The sequence below is a fragment of the Adiantum capillus-veneris genome, chromosome 25 (assembly GCF_014529385.1).
Source record: "Adiantum capillus-veneris isolate H3 chromosome 25, ASM1452938v2, whole genome shotgun sequence".
Classification (NCBI taxonomy): domain Eukaryota; kingdom Viridiplantae; phylum Streptophyta; class Polypodiopsida; order Polypodiales; family Pteridaceae; genus Adiantum; species Adiantum capillus-veneris.
This window is the reverse complement of record NC_140955.1, coordinates 17,771,470-17,797,215: the sequence shown is the minus strand read 5'-3', so window position 1 is coordinate 17,797,215 and position 25,746 is coordinate 17,771,470. Positions and strand designations below refer to the sequence as shown.

General features: G+C 48.1%; 1 protein-coding gene across 3 annotated transcripts in view; it reads right to left on the bottom strand.

The window, feature by feature from the left end:
- Nucleotides 1-25,746, bottom strand: part of LOC147424501 (uncharacterized) — a 191,214-nt gene that overhangs the window by 98,424 nt on the left and 67,044 nt on the right. For all 3 annotated transcript variants that reach the window (XM_086499767.1, XM_086499766.1, XM_086499768.1), the window contains exons 3-5: nucleotides 17,046-17,173; nucleotides 16,887-16,956; nucleotides 16,628-16,730 (exon numbers count right to left, since the gene is read on the bottom strand). In XM_086499767.1, coding sequence (XP_086355893.1) covers nucleotides 16,628-16,730; nucleotides 16,887-16,956; nucleotides 17,046-17,173 — 301 coding nt within the window. The remainder of the gene's footprint in view (nucleotides 1-16,627; nucleotides 16,731-16,886; nucleotides 16,957-17,045; nucleotides 17,174-25,746) is intronic.

Genomic DNA, 25,746 nt, shown 5'->3' with positions numbered 1-25,746 from the left:
CAATAAGAAAGATTTTAAAGGGCATGCCTATGCTAATGATTCGTTGTTCATGCCCCACGATAACCAGGATGATGTGCGAGAGAGATTATGCAGACATTGGATACATTTGTTCTGGCAGCAGGCCTTAGGGTAAACTTTCGGAAGTCCAAACTCTTGCCTCTTGGTGTTTGTGACTGGCATCATCTTTTGTGGCCTCGTGAAATTCTTGATCCGCATGTGGTGGTCAGACACTTAAGATATCCTATTGGTTGGCAGGTAACTAATACCCAGCAAATCGATTGGGTCATGCAACGATTAAATGTCAAATTGCACTATTGGAAATTTTTTACATGGCCTTTACATGTTTGGCTTCGTATTGTCCAAAGTATCATGACAGCACCAACTCCATGTTGTGATGGTTTGGAGAGCTCGCTAGTGCGGCCCACCTGCGCACGCCTAGCTTCAACAAACCCCCCCCCCCCCCCCCCCCCCCTCAGCCCGCTGCCTCTCCCCCCTACCCCTTTGCCCCGCTGCCCACCCCCGCGCTACTTGTCTTCCTGCGCCGCCCCGTGCCTGCCCGCGCTGACCCCTTCCCCCCCCCCCCCCCCCCCCATCACCCCCTCCTCTTGCTGCCGCCAGTGTTTCCGCCTTCCCCTACCCCCTCCCCCCCATCCCCCCCCCCGCCGCCTCGGTTTCTCCCCGTCAACCACTACGGTTCGGCCTCCTCGGCATTGCTTCATTTTTTGGGGCAATGTCTCCTGCGCCTGATTGCAGCGTCCGCCCGTCGACTTCTTCTAGGTCACAGCAGTAGACACAAATGGAGGCTCCAGCTTCGCCACAGAGGGACTCGCCAGAAGCCCCCTCGCCCGACCCCGCTGAGCCCACCATTCGACTTGCTCTATCGCCGACAGAGCAAGCGAGCCTTGCCGCAGAGGTAGAGCGTTTGCAGGCGACTTCGGTCATCTGCAAAATTCTCGGCACCCGTCCTAGCAGAGGAGAGCTGCGAGACCTTCTCTAAGCCCGCCTTCTCGCAGAGGTGGGCAAGATCTTGGATGTCCAGATTCTCAGACGGGGGTACTATCACATCGAGTTCGAGACCTCCGAGATGGCTTCCAAGGTCATAGCTATGAGTCCACTGGCCATCCGAGCATCACGCGCCCACTTTCGACAGTGGCGACATGGTTTTGACCCGACTTCGGATGTGCTAGTAGAGGAGGCAGACATCCCCATCTCAGTCTGCTTTCCGGGTTTACGGAGGGAGTACCTACCACTTCTTTCCAGGATTGGCTCCGCCATCGGGACTGTCCTGGAGTCACCTCGTACGACAGCATCAGTAGCTGCCAAGGCGGCTGGCATCCCCTCGGTTCGAGTTTTGGTCAGAGATACCCACACGCTCCCGAAGGTCATCCTTCTGCCTCGAGTGAGTGGGGGTTGGTTTAAACAGAGTGTGGAGTACTCGGGCCTCCCGAACCAGTGCTTCATTTGCAGACAGATGGGCCACCTAGCGAAGGCCTGTCCACGGAGGAGGCCACGACCTGCACCTCAACCTCAGCCCCAGCCTGCCAAGGCTGGGCCGCAGCCAGAGTCAGCGGCACAGCGCACAGATTCAGAGCCACCCTCCGAGCCTGGGGCTCCAGCAGAGGAGAGGTGGCAACAAGCCCGTGGCCGTCGACGTCAGGGGCCACAGCGACAGCCTGGCACTCAGAGTGGCCCTCAGGTGCCTACTCAGCAACAGTGGGTTCCCACGGGGAACCGCTTTGGTCCTCTTCAGCAGGAGGAGTCCCCTACGCCAGCCTCCACCTCCACAGCCTCCACCTCCGCTTCACCCTCGACAGCCGCCCCCCCTTCAGATTTCCCCTCCTCCTCCTCATCCTCCCCCCCGCCCTGTGCTCCCGTCGCCTCTGCGCCGCTCCTCTTCCCCTCCACCCCCCCCCCCCCCCCCCCCACCCCCCCCCCCCCCCCAGCTCCTCCCCCCCCTCCTGCTCCAATCCCTCAGTCGACTCAAGAGACTGGTCCCTCGCTGGCGGCTAGGAGATCTCTTGGCAGCGCCTTTGCCACGAGTCGCCTAGCGAGAGAGGGTCAGCCCTTCTTGCGGCCCCCTCTACAGATTCAGACATCTTCCCTTGCAGCTATCCCTCCTGGTCTGACGAGCATTGACCTCCGACGCCGCTGGGATTTCTTCGACTACGGGTTCACTCGGTTTCTCGGCGATTCCGCAGCAGACCACGAGGCAGCCTGCTTCAGGGTCCATGCTTTGTTCCTGGCCGCTAGGGGGACAGAGGCCTTGGACTCAGCAATTGGTTTCTCCTTCCCCCTGTGTGGTAGGGCCGCGACAGAGTGGTCCCTCGACTCAGTGTTGGGATGGTTGCATACACAGGTTCTCGAGTTCTCTCATCACATGGGAGAACTTGGAGTTACAAATTTGCTGCAGACTTTGTGGCCACTGGCCAAGTTTGCAGTGACACCCCCAGACTCAGCAGGATGTAGGAACATTGTGGTGTACTTTTTTGCTGATACGCAGTGTTTGCCTTGCTATGTATACATTCATGAGGACTCCTTGACAGAGGAGGTTGCTTTACGCACGGGTCGCTCTGCTTGGGCTTGGGCTAGGCACTCACTGCAGTCTCGCCTATCTAGAGGACGCTCGGATGCGGATCACTCCCCATCCAAGCCAGCCTCGAAGAAAGCCCGTCTTGTTGCTGCGGCAGCATCTGTTCTCTTGCGCTCCCCATGAGGATCGTCTCGTGGAACGTGCAGGGACTAGGTGGACTCCAGTTTCACCGACAGGGGGGCCGATTGCATCAAGAGCTTCAGCGTTGCCTTGTGGGAGGAGAGATTGATCTCCTTATGCTTCAGGAGCACCATCTGTCTGATAGCCGCATTCGGCGATGTGGTCAGATTTTGCGTGGACGATATGATACCTTTTGGTCATCTGCTTTTGGACCTGAAGGCATCCAGGGTGGGGTATGTATGACTATTGCAGACTCATTGCAGGAAGCCATTGTGGGCAGAGGGATTATTGTGCCAGGCAGGGCTCAGTGGATTACTATGCAGGTTCAGGGTGGCCTTGTGGGCTTCCTGAACATCTATGCGTCCAATGTGGCGAGTGCTCATGCAGAGTTTTGGTCATAGATTGTTGAGTCTTTGCCGCAGGCTGACCATTGGTGTGTAGGAGGGGACTTCAACATGTTGGAGGACCCTTCTGAAAGGATTGGAGGCAGCCATGCTACTGTGCATGGAGTCGAGTTAGCAGCTTGGGAGAGGTTGTGTATGACTTTGCGGGTCTCGGATACATGGCAGCACTCTGGCTTTGTGAGGCCTCCAGCCAGTCTTGCCTTCTCTAGATCAGACCGCAGAGTGGGAGGAGTGAATCTATCGGGGATAGATCGCTTCTACACTAGTGACCACCTCAGTGACTTGGGGGGATCAGTGGGCATCCTGGCAGGGACATCCTTCTCGGACCATGCACCAGTGATCCTCACAGTGGCAAACAGGCAGAGGAGCGGGAGCACAATGCTTCGCATCCCAGAGCGGGTCTTGTTGGACTCAGCACTCAGAGAGAGGGTAGAGGCTCTCTGGACAGAGGACATGGACAGCCAGGTTCTTCCTGCAGACAGAGTGGCCTAAGGCCTAGCTCAGCTTAGCCACTTTTTTCTCCAGGAGTCTCTGGCTCGCCGGGCTGCAGCGAGAGAGGAGGAGGAGCGTCTCAGCAAGGCATTGCTTCACTACAGAGGATGCAGGAGCAGCATCCAAGCAGTCCATGGTTGGAGGAGCAGTTAGAGCAAGCTCGACAGGAGCTTGCTAGCACAGAGGAGAGGCGTCATGAGTTTTCCTTTCACCGACAGGCATCTCAGTGGACTCAGGTGGGTGACAGAGTGACAAGTGCTTTTTTTGAGACAGTGGGATCTCGACACTCGCATGCCAAGGTCAATCAATTGAGGAGACCCAATGGGTCAGTTGTTTGTGAGCCCAAGGATATGCGTGCAGTTGCTACTGACTTTTATCGTGAGTTATTGTCGGCTGAGCCCCAAACAGAGCGGCAGGATGCATGCAGGGAGCAGGTTTGGGCACAGATGCCTTGTCTTGTGACTGAGGAGATGCGCCAGAGGCTAGAGATACCACTTCAGCTTGAGGAGCTGCACACGGCTCTTAGGGTCCTCCCTCGTGGTAGCTGTCCAGGTGAGGATGGGCTGACTCCCAGCTTCTTCTTGGAGTACTGGGACCTGCTTGGCCCAGATCTTTGTAGTGCCTTTCAATACATTTTGCACACAGGAGTGATGCCGGATAGCATGAGTGAGGGCCTGATTTACCTCATTCCTAAGGAGGATAACTCCTTGGATGAGATTCGACAGTGGCGCCCCATCACCATCCTCAACTCAGCCTACAAAATTCTTGCCAAGGCTCTGAGTTTGAGGATTCAGCCACTTTTGGAGAGCCTTATACATGGGACTCAGACAGGTTTTGTCAAGGAACGCAGTATCCTTGACAACATCTTCACTTTCTGGGAGGCTTCTGCCCTGGCACGGCTCCGTGGGGAGGACCTTGTGATTCTTCTTCTCGATTTTGAGAAGGCATACGACAGAGTTGACTGGGACTTTCTAGAGGGCACTCTACGTAGGATGGGCTTCTCAGATGCTTGGATCAGAGGGGCGTTAGCTTTGTACAGACAGGCTCACAGTCAGGTGCTTTTGGCAAGAGGTAGAGGTGAGCGCTTCATGCTCACACGCTCGGTCAGACAGGGTTGTCCTCTTGCCCCCTTTCTCTTTCTGTTCTATGCGGAGGCGATGAGCAGATTTTTGGTGTCACAGCAGGTTGGTTTGAGGGGCTTAGCACTCCCTATTCGGGGAGATGAGCTACTGGACGCTGAGTTTGCCGATGACTCAGCCTTGTACTTAGAGGGCCAGGAGGCCAATCTACACAGATATGAGCAGGCTTTGGAGACCTTCTGTTGTGCATCGGCCACACTCATCAACTGGAGAAAGACAATGGCTTTCTCGGTTGGCAGTGCTCATGTGCCAGAGTGGATGCCAGGAGAGGGTTTCAGGTGGATTCCCCCAGGGACTGCACTTCGGAACTTGGGTTGTCAGGTTGGTTTGGACTTGTCCCCCCGAGCAGCAAATTGCTCCTCTTCTCCTGTCCATCAGGAGGAAGCTGTTACATTGGAGCTCAGCACGACTTTCGCTGGCTGGTAGAGTAGTAGTTGCCAACAAGGTGTTGTTGGCGACTATGTGGTACATCACTTCTTGCTGGATCTTCTCAAGTTCTTGTATCAGCCAGGTTGAGAGGCTGATCAGGAACTTCCTTTGGTCAGGTCATGACACTTAGATTGCCCGAGCCAAGGTGGCTTGGTCGGTCATCACACTTCCTTGTTCTCAGGGAGGGCTTGGGATCATTGATCCAGCACAGCAGAGCAGAGCCCTTCTTGGGAAGTTCGTAGTCAGAGGACTTCTTCCAGGAGAGGAGCCCTGGAATGAGTTCTTGCCGCAGAGGCTTCGTGCCACGGTGCCTCACTCAGGAGGCCCTTGGCAACCTTCGACCAGATGGATCTTTACAGAGTTGCGCCGAGTTGGTTTGAGCAGGAGACTGGAGGACCACTTCGCTGTGAGTTTGCTTCCATCTTGGGAGCTCTTACGGCGTGGCCTAAAGCAGAGACAGCCGACGTGCACGGAGGAGCGCCTACGGCAGCCCCTCGTCTGGAACCCCATGGTTAGCACTCAGAGAGGCCACTTGGTTCGGAGTCGGCCTCATGTTTCTTGGGGTCCCATGGCAGCAGGTCCAACGCGCTCTCTAGGTGACTGGCTAGAGTTCACAAGTTTGTCAGAGGAGGTGCAGGGTTTCCAGCTACAGGGCATGAGAGGGGTGCAGAGCATGTGTCAGGACATCTCAGAGTCAGTTCCAGCTGAGTGGCTCATGCCTCTCGATCCATTAGCACCCCAGTGGATGGGAGCCTTCACACGACTGGAGGTTCTCATTTCAGTCAGGGCCTGCTCAAAGGCTGTCCCAGCCTTGCTCTTCGAGCTTCAGGGTGGGGGTCGATTACAGCGAGTTGCAGGCCCCACAGGTAGCAGAGTGCTGCTTCCAGAGGATCCGAGTTGTGGGCATCTGTGGGAGGACTTGCATCATAGACCTTGACCCAGCAGCTCTTGAGAATGGACACTGGAGGCTATGGGCTTGGGAGTGTTGTCCACTGGCACGAGTACAGTGGGATCCTAGTGAGTGGCTATGGAGGGACCCCTTCTCTTCTGCAAACTGTCACGTTTGTGACTTAACTACATTACAATACTTACTCGTTGATGCAGATACGCGAAGTGCCATGCCAAGGAGGACCCCTACGCTTGGATGGTTGCGACTCTTCTCTCAAAGGACATGCCTCTTCGCCAAAAGCCACACTCCTTCGACGACTGGTCACACCCCTTTGCTCTACGGGTGCGACTCTTCGCCCAATGGTTGCAGCTCTTCGCCGAAAGGATGTGTCTTTACGTCTAAACTCATGTCTCTTCACCAAGAAACGTGTCTTTTCATTTGTGTCTATTCGTCTCCTATATAAGGAGCCCTTGTATCACACATTCAATCAATCAAACACAGAGTCTTCTAAGTCTTGTCTCGAGTACAGTTCAGTTTCTTAAAACTTAATCATGAGTTTAAGTACTTAATTAAGGATTAGTACCTAGAATCCTCACAGTGGTATCAGAGCAAATTTTTTCCCGGGACCCGAAGGTTGTGAGCCTGTCACCCTCACCGCTACCCTCTCCCCCCCCCCCCCTTCCCAGAGTTGTATGGAAGAAGGAGAACGAATGAAATCCCCAAGATTTTTCCCTCTTTTCCCCCCGCACATGTGTTAAATTACCACTTTCGGGCAACACTAGTGTAATGCAAGATGCTCTCTTAAAGTCTCGGAGGTTCAACATGGCATTGATGGCGGTGCCCTGTCCCGTGTGACGCGTGGAGGTACTCAAACTAGTCGCCCCCATGTCCCTTTTACCCTCTCGGAGCCTCTCCAAGTGATGCACCCCTTCGAAAGGACACAACTTTTAAAACATGCCCTTTCACATGGAAATGACCTTTTTCTTTAAAAAAAAGTGACCCTGGACTTTTTTAAAAAAACCTAACCATTGGGCACCCTCTCCTACCTCAAAAAATGGAAAAAAAAAAAAAATTCAGCCCCCTCTTTGACGCGCGGGCATATCAGCCCCTCCCCTCTTCGATTGCGCGCAAGAAACCAACCCCCCTTCCCTTCCTTGGGTGCGCCTCATCACCAGCCCCCCCCCCCCCCCCCTTGCGCGTGATGTGGGCTCGTGGTGTGCTCTCGAAGGCGGATTTGCATGGCTGTCCAGAAATTACAACAGCAAAATACTTCAATTTTCAGCACCGAATGATCTTCTTCTTCGCCACTTTTACCTCCCAGGAGTGATGGTTATTAATCTCCCTTTCTAATGCTTGAGTACTACATGATTTTTCAGCCCCCTCTCTGGTGAACAGTTTTCATTCCCCTCAACAAGAAGGAACCCCTTTCATTGGCGTCCGAGCAAAGCCTTCCTTTTCATTAACGGTTCATGCTCGAGTATGGACTCTCACCTCTCATTGTGGAAGCATCGAGTAGCCGCCTTGGAACAAGACATCTCCTCACTTACAGTGAAATTGGAGGCTCTCCGGCAACAATTGCAACGACCTTTTGGTATCAAACAGTTTTCGACGGTTTCTCAGCAATCTATTTCTCACCCTCATCATGTTTCTTCAGAGACAACCCAACACAAATTCACTTTGCTTGAGCAACAACGTGCTCAAAAACAACATTCTTTGCAGCATGACTGCTATAACAAGCCTCAACCTCAAAATGATCATCGGCAAAAGCAGCAACATGAAGCTTTCAGAAGATCTCCCCTTCAAGAGCATTCAACCTCTTCGAAGTGGGCTCACATAGTAGCACATATTTCCGACCCTAGTCAAGTACTCGGTCGTGAACACCGCAACGCTGGACAAGTTCCCCCTTGAGAGCTATGCCATGCTACTCCTACTCTGAAAGCCTTAATACCCGCTGATAACACTAAAGATTCAAGAGATTTTAGTTCATGTGTGGCATCCCAAACGCACACAACTTCTTTGGTTGTGGTCCAGGCAAAAACAAAAGCCTCGTCACCGCCCTTGCAGAATGAAGTCTTTGTTTCTGATGAGATAACGGATGTTGTGGTGAATGATAATTCTTCAAACTTGAAGATACCAATTCTTACCTTCAATGATACAAAGGATAAAACGGATACAAAATCTTGCAGCACGACTTCAGTCGCTGCAATTGAATATTTGGACACAACTTGTTTCACAGATAAACCTTTACAGATGGACGCACCTCCAAACACTACTATGTCTCAGTCTACGACATCCCTTCAAAAGGATTTTACTGTTCCAGACAAACCAATGGAATACCTTACAGATTTCCAACCGGTGGTCTTTACTCAAAAGAAAACTCAAGTCAGTTTATCAATAATTTCACTCGAAGCAGATACAGATTCAATCTTTTCTTGGACAAAGCTCTGAGTTACAAAAGACTTTCACAAAAGCACTAATCAAGTTGCAGATGTGATACTGATACTTTTGAAAAAGATGAGACAAGTTGCAGATATGATCAGTTTTCAGTTTGGCAAAATAGTCATGATCAATAACAGTGCCATGACGTGGGAATTAACAAAAAGAGCTTTGGATGCAGAAGCACAACAACAATACATTTCCTCCTCCCAGAGTTTCTACAACTACTCTGAGTTTTATTTTAAGAGGGAGGGAATGTCACGTTTGTGACTTAACTACATTACAATACTTACTCATTGATGCAGATACGCGAAGTGCCATGCCAAGGAGGACCCCTACGCTTGGATGGTTGCGACTCTTCGCTCAAAGGACATGCCTCTTCGCCAAAAGCCACACTCCTTCGACGACTGGTCACACCCCTTTGCTCTACGGGTGCGACTCTTCGCCCAATGGTTGCAGCTCTTCGCCGAAAGGATGTGTCTTTACGTCTAAACTCATGTCTCTTCACCAAGAGACGTGTCTTTTCATTTGTGTCTATTCGTCTCCTATATAAGGAGCCCTTGTATCACACATTCAATCAATCAAACACAGAGTCTTCTAAGTCTTCTCTCGAGTACAGTTCAGTTTCTTAAGTCTTAATCATGAGTTTAAGTACTTAATTAAGGATTAGTACCTAGAATCCTCACACAGACCACCCAGGAGTCCCCTTCTTTCAGTACACTGTTCGGCTTGGACGTCATATACTTGCAGCACACAGAGAGGCCAGCCCCGCTACAGCACGTCATCGGCAGGAGGAGGGCCTCACAGTCGAGTTTTTGGCAGCCTTATGGCAGAGGCTGTGGGACTCCAAACAGCTGAGGCGCGTCACTTTGTTTCAGTGGCTGGTTGCACACAGAGCCACAGCAGTAGGGAGCTGGCTTGTGCATAGTGGTCTCTCGGCCGCATGTGCAGCCTGTGACCAGTTGGTGGAGAGTCAACGTCATTGTCTTTGGGACTGTCCCTCGGCCCAGCAGGTGTGGCTAGTTCTTCGGCTGATGACTGCTCTCTCCACGGCTCGACAGTACACTTGGGGGGCAGCGGCTTGGTCCACCCTCACGGGCCCGGCACTTCAGTTTGAGCTATCTTCCACCAGCATTCTTCGGCTGATGACTGCTCTCTCCACGGCTCGACAGTACACTTGGGGGGCAGCGGCTTGGTCCACCCTCACGGGCCCGGCACTTCAGTTTGAGCTATCTTCCACCAACAGGATGATAGTGATGCAGGGGGGGCGACCTACACTCCAGCCTGCTACAGAGCTTACTCCACAGGAGTGGTGCAGAGTGTTGGGAGCTCATCAGTGGCCTGACACTTTGGTTCATCTGGCGGGCCCGCTGTTTCCGCATCTTTGAGGCTCGCCCTGTGCCACCAGCAGAGACTGTTCTTGACTTTAGGCTAGAGCTGATCCATACTCTCAGAGGACAGCTTGAGGGACTACAGGGCAGCTCCGACCGCATGCGGGAGCGCCGCGAGGCTTTCCTTCGACTCTGGCGCCATGGGCCTTTGTACACCATAGTCCAGGGGGTGCTCAGATGGCACTACTATCCACCTGTGTGGCTCTTCCCTCCTCCCATCTCTTGATTTAGCCTCATTGTATATATGTTGTTTTTTCATTGGGAGAGTCTCCCCATCATGCTTGTTGTAGCCCTCTCTTGCAAAGGTGGTTGTAGCCCTATGGGTAGTTTTCATTAACTAATAGAAGGATCTTTTTCTCGGAAAAAAAAAAAGTATCATGACGGCATATGTTCAGTTTTACTAACCGTTGTTGCACTGGCCTCGCTTCCGCCTCTCGTTGCTTATGTCTAATATTGTATCTCACTTGTGGCACACTAGCTCTCATAAGAAAGGCCTCCGTTTGTTAGCAATGGAGAAACTTTGCACTCCAAAGCGTCTTGGGGGGCTGAATATTTTGAACCTTCACCGCCACGCATTGGCAAAGAAGGCTATGTTATTGCCTACTCTTGCGTAGCAGTCTCAGCCATGCATAGTTATGGTTGCTGATCTATGTCAGCATGTTACCAGTCCCGCCTTTGGTCATTGACAGACTTCCCCTTTGGGAGATTGTGTTTGGCAAGATGGTTGGTCATATTCCAGGTTGCTTGATCACCTCTGGTTTGCTCTCTGCTTGAAAAGTTGTTACGGATCATCCCTCTTGGCATGGCAAGCATCAAGCAGATGGGTATTTATTGTGTTTGGAAAGCATTCACTAGAGTAGGGTGTTCTCTCTTACTCTGGTTGATCGGTCGCCTTGCAAAGCTTACTTCCTCTCTGGCCGAGGCATACACACGATGGATGATGTGGTGGATTCATCTAGGAATTTGCTTATTTTTTCTAAAGCGGCAGCACGCTTTGGGTTGGGCTTGCATTATCATCAGATTTGGAGCCTACTTCAACATATGCTAGTTGTTTTCCTCCCATATCCACCGTTGGACAGTGGATACCGTATGCAAGATTGGAATTTATGGGACACTCCTTTTGATGCGATTTCCACCTGCCATATCTATGCTTCTCTTATGCGCTTTGTTCTTTACACAAATCTGATCAATGGTGGAGAAAGGCTCATACTGCAATCTGGAAGTCCCACTTGCCTCTTAAGGAGCATCTGGTTCTTTGGCGCTCTTTGCTGGGAGTTCTTCCGGTTGGAACTCTCCTTGCCGCGCATCACATCAGCTCCTCTGGTTGTGTCAGTTGTTCCGTTGGTGATGAGACTATCAGACATCTGCTTTGGGATTGTCGCTGCACCAGGGCTTTCCTTGACCGCGTTTCTGCTTGTATGCACCTTCAATTTCCCTCGGCAGTTTTCCACAAACGATTCTCGGTTTTTGGCATTCTTCCGACTTCCCTTCAACGATTTGTGATTTTCTTCACATGGGTCAGATTTTGGTCGCTATGCTCTGTGTGTGTGGCTTTTCGGTATAGGACCGATTAGGAACTGTTGTTCAGATAGCACATGGCCGCAATAGGTAGTTGCCTAGCTGGCCACAATAAATGGGTACAAAATTCAGATTAAACTGATGACTGTGTGTGTGTGTGTGTGTGTGTGTGTGTGTGTGTGTGTGTGTGTGTGTCGTTTTCATAAGAAAAAATGTTCTTATAAAAGTGAACATTTAAAGGGTACAGCCTCAAGATGAATATACAAAATGTCGATCATCATAAAGGTATGATCCCAAAAAGTCCATTAGATGTACAAAAACGACCAAGACTATTTCTGGGTTCTCAATCTCTTTAATCTCATAGCATATAGATTTACATCTTGACCAAGAGGTGAAAAGCTTTCCTCATACTGTGTCATGAGAGCAACAAGAGGAATAAGATCTCTAGTGGAATTACATGAAGGTACAACAATTACCCTAGGAGACCTATGGGGCCCAGGAGAAACACGTGGTATATCTACCAAAGAAGGAGCCTGAAGAGGTGGATCATATGGAGGATCCCTGCGCCTAGACCTGTCTAAGTGGAGGCATTTCTGTCGCCTCCTCCTCTTCTTCGATCCACTCCACCTCATTGTCTCAACCTTTGACCTCCTACATCCTCATTCTACCTGTCCCTCCTAGGGCACTGCCTACGGTCTCTAGTATGGACACTCTTATCCTCCTAGTACATCCAGTTTTCAGTTTGCAAGTGAGACCACCTTTTCAACTCTGTGTCAGAATACATCCAACACGATTGACCCCACACATTTGATAGTGGCTAGAGTATGTTGTTTATTATGTTGCACACAAACACCCTAACCTGGGTCAGCCTCCATCTCTGTCAAAGCCTCTCTCACCTATGACCGCCAGCATTCTATTCAAATAATAGTAAGCAATTGCAAATTACACTAAAGCAAAAGCCACACATAGTAAATGCACATATCCATTTCAAGTGAAGTTGCCTCATTGACATCTTCGCAAATGATCCATACATTCCAACTTGGCTATTTGGTGCCTCAAAAGGTGAGACACAGGGCATGGTGAAATGCTCTGATGGAGTAAACTTCGAGGTATTAACCGACGTCGAGGAACGACAGTCCGGTCTGTTTCTCTTTGTTCTTATGGTTCTCTCGGCAGCATCAACTAGGAATGTCCCTCCCAATTGTGTGTTTTGGGGACCTTTCTTTCTTATAAGAACACCTTTCAGTCTCAGCTTCGTTATATAATTGAGCAATGTGGTATACATGTTTGCCTGCGGCTTTTCATACGGTGCTACATTTACCACTAACACCAATAGTATGCTCCTTAATCCTTGTAGCACAACCCCCGAACTTATGATCACAGAACTGGTATCACAGACGAGATATAGTTTTTCTTGGTCTCAACTCCTCTATGAATGACCACTCTACTCCTCACACCATTCTGCAACCATCTTAACAATACAAAACAATCATTAAGAAATAGCCACCACTAGTCAAATGAAAAATTTGACAAATATAAATGTAACCACTATAATTTGAGATAAAAAGATGACAACTATTTGACAATTGAGCATATAAGAACAATGAATAATGTCTCTACTTGTAACAGGCAGTACCATAATGCAGCTTTTAATTTTTTCATGGAGTTAGTGTTTCAAGTTGTGATTTAGGATGCCTAGAGTCCATAGACAAAGTTTGGTTTTGAAGAAAAAAATTCACAGTTTCCCACCCTGATGACCAGCTGTTTTACACGTGGTTCAAAGCACTTTCGAATAGGAATTTAAGGAAATTTTGTATGAGTGAAATGCTCCTTTCTTATGTAGGAGAAGTTTGCCTCATTGACCATTTTCTAATTCTATGATTTTGATGCTTTTTGGTATCTCATAAGTGAGTGGTTGTTAAGTTGATATGTTTTTAGGCTGTTCCTAGAGATGAATCTTTTAATATCTCACAAGTTAGGGCTAATTCTCTTCTGTTTTTGAGTTACAGGTCTTCAAAAAGGGCTGTTTTCCAACACTTTTTATTTTAATTTTTTTAAAACAACCTTCCTAATTTTACTCGCATATCTTATTTCTGTCGAAACGTGTTTGGCTATGTTTGACAGGTGGTTGGCGCACGAGTGGACAATCTTGCATGTTGGCTACTTTCAGGTCTTCGTGATCACTACTTCTCACTCAAAAAGCAATGTCGCCTACTTAGGCGATACTCTGATTGTGATTGAGAGTGAGATTAAGATTGTGATTGAGGGTGTCATCGGCTGCATGCAAGCCGAATTTTCTCAAGGGTGGTCCTAAGGTTCGAGCTCTCTCGCACAGAGTCAGCCAATTTGTCTATTGTAATTCTTAATTCTAAAATTCAAGAAGCTTTCTTTTCCTATCGATTCTCAATTCTTCTCGCTTTCATGTCTATACAATCGTCTTTATTTGTGATTTTTTGGGATTATTGTCAATTTGCATCACAAATGGTAGTACAATCGTTCAATCTTGCAACCACAAAAGGATACGAGAGAAGGCTTAAGAAGCAAGAAGATTTGACTCATTGCTTGCATATGGATTTAGAAGCTGCCAATCAACGAACATAAGGCACTGATGGAGATGACGATTTCTAATTGGATCTCAACGTAGATGGCAGAAGCAATAACAATGGAAGAAGACAAAGAAGAAGAGATAACCAAGATGAAGATGCTCGAGAAGCAACCCTCAAGTCTGTCTTCAAGAAGCAAAAAATCAACAAATTTGATGGAATTGACAAGATAAGTGAAGATCTAGAGGCGTGGATTGAAGAGTTGGAAGATTATTTTGTTTTGAAGACTTTCTCGAAAGAAACCAAAGCAAAAGTTGCTCTGCTGCACTTGCAAAGCATCGCAAACTACGGTGGAAGGCTAAACCTCTTCTATTTCTGTGTTATAGGTCTCCGAAAAGGACCGTTTTCCAACACTCGAAAGAAAAAAATAACAACCTTTCTAACTTCACTCACGTATGTTACTTTTGTCACACGCATGTGTTCCGTTATTTTTGATAGGTGGTTGGCGTATGAGTGGAAGATCCATCTTTTTGGCTATTTCGGGTCTTTATCATCACTACTTTGCGCTCAAAAAGCGATACCGCCTATTTAGGGCAAGACTCTGACTGTGATTGGAGTGAGAATGAGATTGTAATCGACTGCATGCAAGCCGAATTTGTTGGGGGGTGATCAGGAGGTTCAAGCTTTGTTGCACAAAGTTCGCCAATTGATCTGTTGTACTCCTCATTTTTTAAATACAAGAAGCTTCCTCTTCCTACTGATCCTCAATTCTTCTCTTGTTTGATGCATTTCGAGCCTTCTCGCGACGATGCTGCCTTGAAGAGGATGGCCTTACTCCAGCTTTTTCATGCGGTACTAGGATGATGTGTCAAAGGGGTTGATTTATCTCATCCCAAAGGAGGCGTATAGTTTTGTTTTGTTTTTTTTGGGTTGGGGGCGGGCGGGGGTGGGACTCGTCTATGTGTCACGGGACCGGCTGAAGGGATCGACGGCAGAGCTGGCTGCAGGCTCCCCACCCTTGGATGAGTGGCCATGTCATCCGATTGGGCCACTCATATGCATAATCGTAGCTGCACAATAGCTTTTCAACCAACGCTCATGGGTGTTTTCGCTAGGCTGGTAGTTTAAGCTGCACTAGGTTGCAGGTTCAAGCTGTAAGAAGCCGCTTGACTAGAACTCTAGCTCGCGAACAAGTCTTTTTGTCAAACCCGCTGCACCTCGAGATCCATGCATGCCATGTCTACGCCATTGATCCCTACAGTCGGTCCCACGTCACATATGAACCAGGAAGGGGGGGAAGGGGGGGGGGGGGGGGGGGGAGGTGTTCGATAACATTAGGCAATGGAGGTCGATTACAATCCTCAACTCAGCCTACAAAATCTTAGCAAAGGCTCTAAGTTTAAGGGTCCAACGTTTTCTTAAAGAACTGATACATGCACACAAACTAGGTTTGTGAAAAAGCATAGTATCCTAGAGACCATCTTCACCTTATGGAAGGCCACACTTTGGCTCGTGTACATAATATTGCTTATGGACTTTGAGAAAGCTTATGATCGGGTGGATTGAATCTTTCTTGAGCGGATTATGCTGAGGCTAGGCTTCTCAGAGACTTGGATTAGAGAGTGGCAACGTTGTATACCACTGCTAACAATTAGGTACCCATTGCTGGTGGGAGAGAGCCAAAATTTGCATTGACCAAACCTGTCAAACAAGGCTGCCCTCTCACGCCTTGTTCTTGTTCTTTGCCGAGGCCCTGAGTAGCTCTCTCATGGCTCAAGAAATTGGGCTACTTCTGTTACACGTTATTTTAATCACGAAGTTTTTCTACAATTAAACTTAGAGCCGGGTCACCCTAGCTACTAAAGACATTAGTGGAACCATTGTAAATAGTAGTCACACAACCCTTCTTCCATTTTAGTAACATGAAGAGAACACGTTCCTGACAAGTAGTAGTTTTGCAACTACACACTTTTCCTCTTGCATTACGAGGATTGAGGAGGAGACAACGAATGAAAGTTCCTCCTTTCTTTTTGGAGCACTTGCACGTTCTCCATTCATTCAATTTTAGTAATTTTGAATAAAGTCTCCTCCTTTCATGCTTGGAGTAGGACAACAATTTTACTTCAGAAAAATGATTAAAGCTACTAATTTCACAAATACAGTGGGGGACTCGGGCTTACTTTCATTGTTTTTGCGAGCTGCGGGTCCAACTAGCTATTTCAAGCCACACATTGGACTAAGTTCTTTGTGATATTGGAGACAGCTTTTCGCGTACCTTTTGCACACCTATCAATTAAGGCTTTGGCCAATACTGCAACTATTGCGATTGTGATAAAGTAGAATTATGATAAAAAATAAGAATGAAATGTGAGCGTGATCATGTACGAAGTAAATTGCCATGCGCCGGGGGGGAGGATGGTTTGTTCCTGCAGCACAAATGCTTCTCCTGGAGGTGCTTTTGTTTAAAAAGCAAGAAACTTCTATAATCGATTAAGATGGCCTCTTTGCCTAGTCTCTCTCGAAACGAAACAAAAGAAGACACAAGTGATACAGTTCACACGTTTAAGAGAGCGAGAAAGAGAAAGAAGGGGGCGAGGGGAGGGTTGGGGGGGGGGGGGGGGGGGGGGGGCAGGCATATAAGAGACACAAATCACATGAACAGTTGCAAGCACTTACATAGCTCATCATACGATTCGGCATCATCAACCCCAATTCTGCACTTCACACTAACAGGCACATCACAATTCTCTGCTATAGCTGCCATTGCATGGCCTACAAGCTGTGATATGCAAGAGTACGATTTGTAACTTGTCATTTTGGAAATATCTTCTGCTCTACATATACAATTACCAAACTCCAGCCACTTGATATGCAACTCCATAGCGCTAGGACAAAAGGTATCAAACTGATCTTAGGATCAAGCAAAAATACTGACCTTTGGATCAAGCATGAGACGTGCACCAAAGCACCCATGGCCAGCAACCTTATCACTTGGGCATCCACAACTGCCAAATGAAATAAGCCTTTAGATGTCTGATTCTGTCCACAACCATAGGCAGACTACAAAACATGCCAAGTGGGGCCTGTGACAAACTTGAGATTGATTTCATCATAGCCATAGGCATTTGCCAAACGTGTTGCCTTGGCAAGAGTCGGCACATCACTTCCTCCAACTTGAAGAACTATTGGATGTTGCATCTCAGGAAACTCCAAAAATCGGTCCTGGGAGTTCACAAAAACCACATTATTTCCTGAATCTTACCCACACTCAAAAATGTTTGCAGAATTGAGTTGGATATAAAGGAAAGTATTTCACAACAAAAACATTAGGAAAAACAGATACATAAAGTTCTTATCCATGAATTACGACCCATTTGCATTCCTTCCCTCATATTGACTTTGAGGAATACCCTCCGCATGTCAAAATACACATAGATTTAAATGACGTGGTCAATTTTCAGGGTCAGCCTAGATGGAAGTACGGATCCCCTCGATATTGACTCCATTCCCCATTTGGAGCTACCCTAGAATCTCTCAAACTGACCCCTGAGTGTATGGACCAGCTCCAGCCAATGTCACTAAAAGTCTTTGCCGGTGGGACAAGGCGAGCCTCGAAGATGCCAAAGCAATGGACCCGCCAAATGAACCAAAGTGTCAGGCCACAGACGAGCTCCCAACACCACTCTCTATCACTCCACCACTCCTTGAGGATGAGCTCTGAGGCAAGCTCGAGTGTATGTCCACCACCCTGAATCACTATCATTCTGCTGGTGGAAGCCAACTCAAAATGGAGCGCAGGGCCCATGAGAGTGGACCAGGCTGTCGCGCCCCAAGTGTACTGTCGAGCTGTGGCAAGGCTGGCATCAGCCAGAGAACCCGAAGCCAGACCTGTTGTGCCAAAGGGCAGTCCCACAAATAGTGACGCTGACTCTCCACTGGATGGCCACAAGCTGCACATGCTGCTGAGAAGCCATTGTGTACCAACCAACTCCCAACTGTTGTAGCCTTGTATGCAACTAGCCACTCAAACATAGTAACCTGCCTCGGCTGTCTGCCGTCCCACAACTGCTCCCAGAAGCCTGACAAGAACTCGACTGTGAGACTCCCTCCTGCCAATCAAGTGCTGCAACTGGACGAGCCTCGCTCCATGCTGCTAGTATGTCTCCCCAAGCGAGCTGTGTACTGGAAAAAAGGCGTCCCTGGGTGATCGGCTGAGGAGAAAGGATCTCGCCAAAACCACTCACCCAGGTTCCACTGCACTCGTACCAAAGGGTGGCTCTCCCAAGCCCATAGCCGCCAGCGCCCGTCTCAAGACTTGCTGAGTCAGGATCTATGACACAAATCCTCCCAGAAATGCCACCACGGATCCTCTGAAAACAGCACTCTGCAACCTGTGGCGCCTCAATTAAGACTTTGTGCAGACGACCCTCTCCCTGAACCTCGAGAAACATATCGGGTACCGACTCCAAGCAAGCCCTAACTACAATGAGGACCTTCGAGCACGTGAAGGGCCCCATCTGGGAGCTTATGCCTCAAGAGGGTATGCCACTTAGCAGGTATAGCCTCGGTAATATCTTGACACATGCTCTGCACCCCCCTCATGCCGCGTAACTGGATGCTCTATACCTCATCGGGAAGGCCTGAAAACTGTATCCATTCACAGAGAGTGCGGGCTGGACCCTCTGCCATGGGACCCCAAGAAACCAAAGTTACCCGGAACGGGAATGGGGGCCTCCGAAACGTTTCCGGAACGGCTCCCCCACCCACCCACCCCAAAAAGGTGGAACGGGAACGGGGGCTGGAACGGTAAGTTTAAAATATGCTTAAATTAGGTTGGATTTAACCTATACACCCCCATTAGTCCAAGTAGAATCCTATTTAGGCATGCTTTGCAATGATTCTTCAGTCTTAAGGCTTACACGCGATTTCGCAATACACAATACATGAATTGGGATCATCCTTCACAAAAGCATCTTGATTCTTCATAGAAAGAATATTAATTCAAAGTTGAAGAATAGAGTCCAGACTCCACACAAAAGCTTGGAGCAAATAGATCATAGATCATAGATTATAAATGTCACGTGACACATCCAACCCTACATGTCCGTGGACAAGCTACTTCATAATAAGGGTTCCGTCAGTCCAGTCAGTCTAGATTAGTAAGTGTTCTGGCACTTTTGTGAGTCTGTTCACAGACCGTGCATGCCCAGGCACTTAGTGTAGATGCATATCCTCTGGTTGCACACAGCATGATCATAAGCATTCCCATCATAATCCATCAGAATCCTTCATGGGAATTTTCCAGTGCATTTAACCTATTTTCCCTTATTTTGACATTTTTCACTTATTATTTTAAGTGACTTTTGTTGGGAACTGAGTAGGGCAAATTGGGTAAGATAATATATAAGCAAACCTAAGCTAGCACTAATTGGTAGAAGAGCAAGGAGAACACAGGCCACAGGCAGCAGGTTCCCCCTCTCTCTCTCAAGCAGGACATTTCCCCCCTTGGTAGCGATTTCCTCCAAGCAAGACCTCCAGCACCCCTAGCGTTTCAGCAGTAGCCTCATCGCCATAAGACCCCAGCACCTCGCGTTTTCATCAAAGACATCATGGCCACAACCCCAGCCCTTGGCGTTTTTCAGCAAACCAACATCGCCCTCCTTTCCCTAGCGTTTTCAGCATCGCCATAGTATCAGAATTTCAGCAATTAAAGACCAGCCAAAACAGCGTTTTCGGAGGACTTCAAAGGGCTGCAAATCAGCGTTTTTAGGGGCAACCTAAGGCACGAAAAATCTGCAGCAAACCAGCGTTTTGCAGCAACAGATTTCAGCCCATTGGCGTTTTTTGGACAGCACAGAAAGTGCATCAGTTTTCAGCCATAGAGTCGGTCTCGTCATCCCCATCGTCGACATCGACATAGCCTAGACTTGCATCAGTTCTCATTCATCCACTTTGTACCAGTTTGTGCAATCAATAGTAGACCACTCTCGGCAACGAGAGTGGGGCCTTCGGAGGAGGGTTTTACGTCGTCTCCGGTGTCGTATTCTCTTCTCTCTCTATCTTTCAGTCTCATACACTTTCACGCACAGTGTCCATTCACTTTGTTTGTGTCCATTGCACTCTCTCATTAAGAATGAAAGGCTCTCCCTTCCATAAGAATAAAAGGAACCTTGAGCACAGATCGGAGCACTCATCTTGAGCAAAGTTCAAACATTCATTCCGCTTCACCTTACATTGGTATCAGAGCTTTGGCAGTGTTCTGCATCACTCAAGGAAAGAACCACAAACCACATAATTTTTTTTTTGCTCGTTGCGGTCGCACGAACCCAAGTTCGCTTGGGCGCGTCGATCCTAATCGTGTTTTTGAAGAGTGACAAGAATCCCAGGAAAGAAGGGCTTGTCCAGCCTCCCATTGTGCCTCTTTTCACTCATTGAGAGCGGACCATGCACTTAGCGGCCGGCCAATCGACGTGAGGTGGGAAAAAGCAACCTTGGTGTGAGCGCAAGGCCGCCAAGGGGTGCGCCCGCGGAAAGGAGCAGAACTCGGGTGAAGAGAAGATCCTTCTCTAACACAGATTGCAAGCAAAAGGAGAACCTCAAGATCCTCAAGAACTCAAGACCCACAAGAACCCAAGAACCCAAGACCCACAAGAACCCAAGTTCCTGGTGAACTTAAGAACCCACAACTTCAGTGCATGGTCATCACCAGAAGCGGAATGGATACCGGGCATGAGAGTGATCGGCAGGAAAGTAGTGAAGAAGAATTTCAGCAACAGGGTGGTTTTCCTAACCCTCCCCCTTCGCCATCTACGCCAGGAATTGCACCAAACCCCATGGAAGCTTTGGTTAAGTCGATGATGGACATGATGGCAAAGCAAGAGGCGACTTGCATTGCCGCGGAGCGTGACCGCCAAGACAAACAGGATCGCGATCACTTGGCGACCGAGGAACGGAAAGAAAAAAAAGTGACAAGAAAGGCCGACTTGGAGCAAGCTCGCTTGGCGGCCAAAGAAAGAAAGGCTACTATTGAGCGTGAGCTTGTGCAAGCGCGCTTGGCGGCCGACACAAGAAGGGAAGCGGCCGAAGAAAGAAAGGCTACTTTGGAGTTAGAGCGTGAGGCCCAGAGAGAACAACGCATGAACGACTTGGTACTACATGTCCTCACCTCGAAACCCGAACCGGCCAAAGAAGTTGGTGGTTCATCAAGTGGCGCAAGCCGAGATTCGGACTCCAACAACCCCGTCACCGAGAAGTTGACGTTCAGTAAGTATGATGGTAAGATGGACGCTAATGTTATTCATTCTTAGTTGCATCAATTTAATGCTTATTTTGCGACAACTAAGAAAACAAGAAATAGCAAGGTTTTGACGATAGCTATGTACCTTGCCGGTGATGCCATCAATTGGTACCACGCATGGCAAGAGGCACAGCTAGCCGCACACCTACAGGAAGCCGACAGAGACGCGTCCCTTTCCTTCAATTGGGCCGACTTCCAAGACAAGCTCAAGGCACGGTTTATGCCTCCTCAGTACCTAGCACGATTGAAAGAAGATTGGCGCAATCTCAAGCAACATGGTATGCCAGTCATGTCTTTTTCTAACCGTGTTTTGCAGCTCAGCACTCAATTACGCAAATCGGATGATGAGCACAAGGAGGCTTTCCTTTTTGGATTAGACGAATATATCAAGTTTGATGTAGAAGTCTTTGACCCCGCGGATCTCAAGAAGGCAGTAGCGATTGCTCTCTCCCAAGAGATGAAGCACAACAAGGGAAAGCCTAAGGAGAACAAGACTTCTCAAGGAACCTCTCAAAATTCTCAGAACACGCAAAATGGTGCGAACGGTAAGAATGGTAAGAATGGAAACTCTTCTAGCCCATCTTCCTCTAATGCTTCGGAAAAGAACTCCCAAAATGAATCTAAGGGTAAAGCTAAAGCACCTGCAAAACCTAAGCTAACCCCGGATGAAAAATCTGCACAAGGAATTATAGGAGGATACATCACGACTGAAGAACAAGTGATTTATGCTAAGGAAGGTAGATGTTATCAATGTCACTTCAAGGGTCACATTAAGAAGGCTTGTCCTAAGACAACCCCACCTAAAGAACAAAAGGCACCCACAGCAACCACAAGCACTTTAATGAACCAAGCCGAATCTTCTCATGTCTCTAACACACACATTGATGAGTCTCTCATGAAGCGTTATGGTCGTGTAAAGGGTCAGCGTTTTATCATATTGTTTGATCCAGGCAGTATGCATGATGTGATTAGTGCCTCTCTTGTTGAGAGAGCCCTCCTCGAGGTTAGTCAGAAACCTCCTCTCGAGGTTTCTGGCTTCGCTCTTGGTATGGACTCTCTCATCACGAAAGAGTGCCTTGATGTGATGTTTACAGTTCAACAAGCTGCTTTCCGTAGGAAATTTCTTGTGTCTCCTCTTTCAGGATGTGATATGCTTTTGGGCATAAGATGGTTTCGTGAGCATAACCCTCTCATTGATTGGGAGGCTAACACTCTCACATTAAATGCCAAAACTGCCTCCCCCCTCATTATTCGTGTTGAGGAGGGCTTGCATTCTTTGCCTCTCATCTCTCATGTGCAGGTAAAGCGTGAATTACGACGAGGAGCACAAGCAGCATTTATATATGCTGCTCCAGTTTCCCAGAGCATTCAGGCTCCAGCTAAGTATTCAGATTTTTGTACCAAGTTTAAACATCTCTTTTGCAGGATGATCTTCCACCTCGGCTCCCACCCGAGCGGCCGGAGGACCATCGCATCGAGCTTATGAAGGGGACCCAGCTTGTCAGTAAGGCTCCCTATCGTTTGAACAAGACACAGGAGGAAGAGTTAGAGTGACAACTCACGGAGTTGGTGGATAGAGGATTCGTATGTCCTAGTGTAAGTCCTTTTGCTGCTCCTATTTTGTTTCTTCGCAGGAAGGATGGTTCGTCTCGTTTGTGTGTTGATTACAGGGCATTAAACAAGATGACCGTCAAGAACAAGTTTCCGATGCCTCGCATTGAGTATATCCTAGATAGGCTCAATGGGACAAAGGATATCAGCAAGGTTGATCTCAAGAGTGGATACCATCAGGTACGGGTATTCAAAGGCGACATCTTCAAAACCGCTTTTCGCATCGAGCAAGGGCAATGGGAGTATATTGGTATGCCTTTTAGATTGACAGGTGTAGAGGGTACATTTAATCGTCTCATTGTAACAAACTTGGACACTCCAAGTCAAGAATCAACCGCGACAGCACCAAATAACCACTTCAAAACAATTCACAGCAAAATTCGCGTCGCTCATCATTTTCTTTTTAAAAAATATATATATATATATATTTTTTTTTTTAATAATCCGCCTCCGCGATTTCCGGAATTTATGGTTTTTGGCAAAAATTAGGGTTTGCAGGAATTTTAGGGTTTCTGGCAGAAATTAGGGTTTCTGCTGTCCGCCACGTCATCACTTTGTGACATACCCCTCTCTTGAAAGCATTGTAATCGACCGCGATTACGCCTGCAAAACCGACAAAAGCCATAAACCGTCTTAGCAGACACTGACTGTTAGTACCTACGTACTAGGAACTCACATCTAGCACATGTACAAAATCGACAGTCACATCACACAACATCACAGGACATCACCTGACATCACAGGACATCACATGACATTCAACATTCATTCGGATCTTAGACCATGATTTATCGACAATGTAGCTAGCAATCACATCTAGGTCCAATCGGGACCTCAACGATGTCCGATTGACTAACCCCTATTGCAACCATGTCTATTCGAGATCAATCAGACCAAAATGCTGCAGTCATTTCGGCTATCAGTTCCTGCACTCACAAGAAGTCAAGAACAAATCAGTATCATAATCAGGAATTCCATTTCATAAAGTCATCCAGCAGAATACTGTCAGCTCTCAGTATCCTTGAAGCTCAAAGAGACATCAGTGACTTTAGTATCAAAATCGAGGCATCTGTTGACAAAGGAGTGGAGTGACTCCCCTCTTGTGCATCCCACTGCACCAGATCTCCGGCCAAGCTAAATTCTGGGTTCCGTTTGGAGTAGACTATGCTAAACCAAAACATCGAGGTAAAGTTTCACAATCCGAGGAGTATCTGCTAGGTCCTCCTCCTCCATCCACTTCGCATCAAATGCAGGAAAGTTCTTGAACTTAACCAAGAACCGCCTTCGGACTTTACCTTTCTTCGTATCATTATGTGCCAAAATCTGTTCAGGAACAAGGATCTCCTCGTTTTCTTCCACTTTGGGTTGCTCATCAGGCTCCCCATCATCAGGCACATCACCCTTAACAGGGTTCAAGAGACTCACATGCAATGCATTATGAATCCTCCAAGTATCTGGCAGTTTCAATCGGAAGGAGACATCATTTATCTTGTCAGTAATCTGGAACGGTCCGTAGTATCACATACTAAGCTTTGGAAAAAGCCTCTCCTTTCCCTTCTTCTTTCTTAGGCGTGCCTTCTCAAAAGTAAGAGCACCCAATCATCCTCCTTCAGTTTCAAGTCGCGACGATGGCGATCCGCTGCCTTTTTCTGTCGTTCTTGAGACTTCTGTAAAGTCTCGCGAACCGTGGCAAAAGTCGTATCCAAATCTCGCGAATATTCATCCGCTTCAAATTTCTAATCTTTCGTGCTCAGGAAGGATGGAACCTTCGTAGCAGTTTCAACAATCTCTCATGGCGTCTTCCCCGTCGAAGAGTGTATCGTGTTATTGTAGGCAAATTCCACCAAAGGTAAGTTCTTTTCCCATTGAGTCTTCTGATGCGAGATACAAGACTTCAATAAATCTAAAATCACTGAATTGGCAATCTCAGATTGCCCGTCAGTCTGCAAGTGGAACGATGACGAGAACTGCAACCACGTGCCAATGTTCTCCCAAATTGCCTTCCAAAACAAACTCATAAATCTGGGGTCTCTGTCGGAGACAATCGTCTTAGGCGTGCCATGTAATCGGAAAATCATCGTGATCATTCTGTATTCTCGGGAGATCAAAAAAAATGAAATCCATTTCAATACTTTCCCAGGGGCGGGTGGGTATGGGTAAAGGCTGTAACAATCCCTGTGCTTTATGCCTGTCAAACTTGACCTTCTGGCATACCAAGCAACTGCGCACAAACTCTTCCACATCCTTCTTCAGTCTCCGCCAAAAGAAATCTCTCTCTACCCCTTTCATGGTGGTAGCAATGCCGCGGTGACCCGTAAAAGGTGGACAGTGGCAATCAGTCATAACCTTTTCCCTCAACGGCTGTGTAACGCACAACATAGTCTTTTTCATCAAGTAGCCTTCCCGAAGGGTGTATCCAGCTACTGTCTCCCCATCCCGTATCCGTGTGAAAATATCTGCAAAACCTGTATCTGTGGCATACTGATCGACCATATCCTCGAAGCTCCTATGATGTATCGCGGAAATAGCCAGAACCAACGATTTCCGAGACAAAGCATCTGCCACCACATTCTTCTGTCCCTGCACATGGACAATCTGGAAGTGGAACTGTGACAAGATGTTCACCCACCGCATCTGCTTTTCCGAAAGCTGCTTCTGTGACAAGAAGTAGCGCAAACTCTGATGGTTTGTAAAGACAGTAAAATCCGCTCCGAGTAGGTAATGCCGCCACTGAGTAAGAGCATGGATAACCGCCAAAAGCTCTTTCCCATAGATCTGTGCTGTCATCTCCGGCCTAGAGAACAAACGGCTCTCGTAAGCTATGACATGGCCTTCTTGCATCAAGACCGCACCCAGACTACGACCACAAGCATAACAATATACTTCA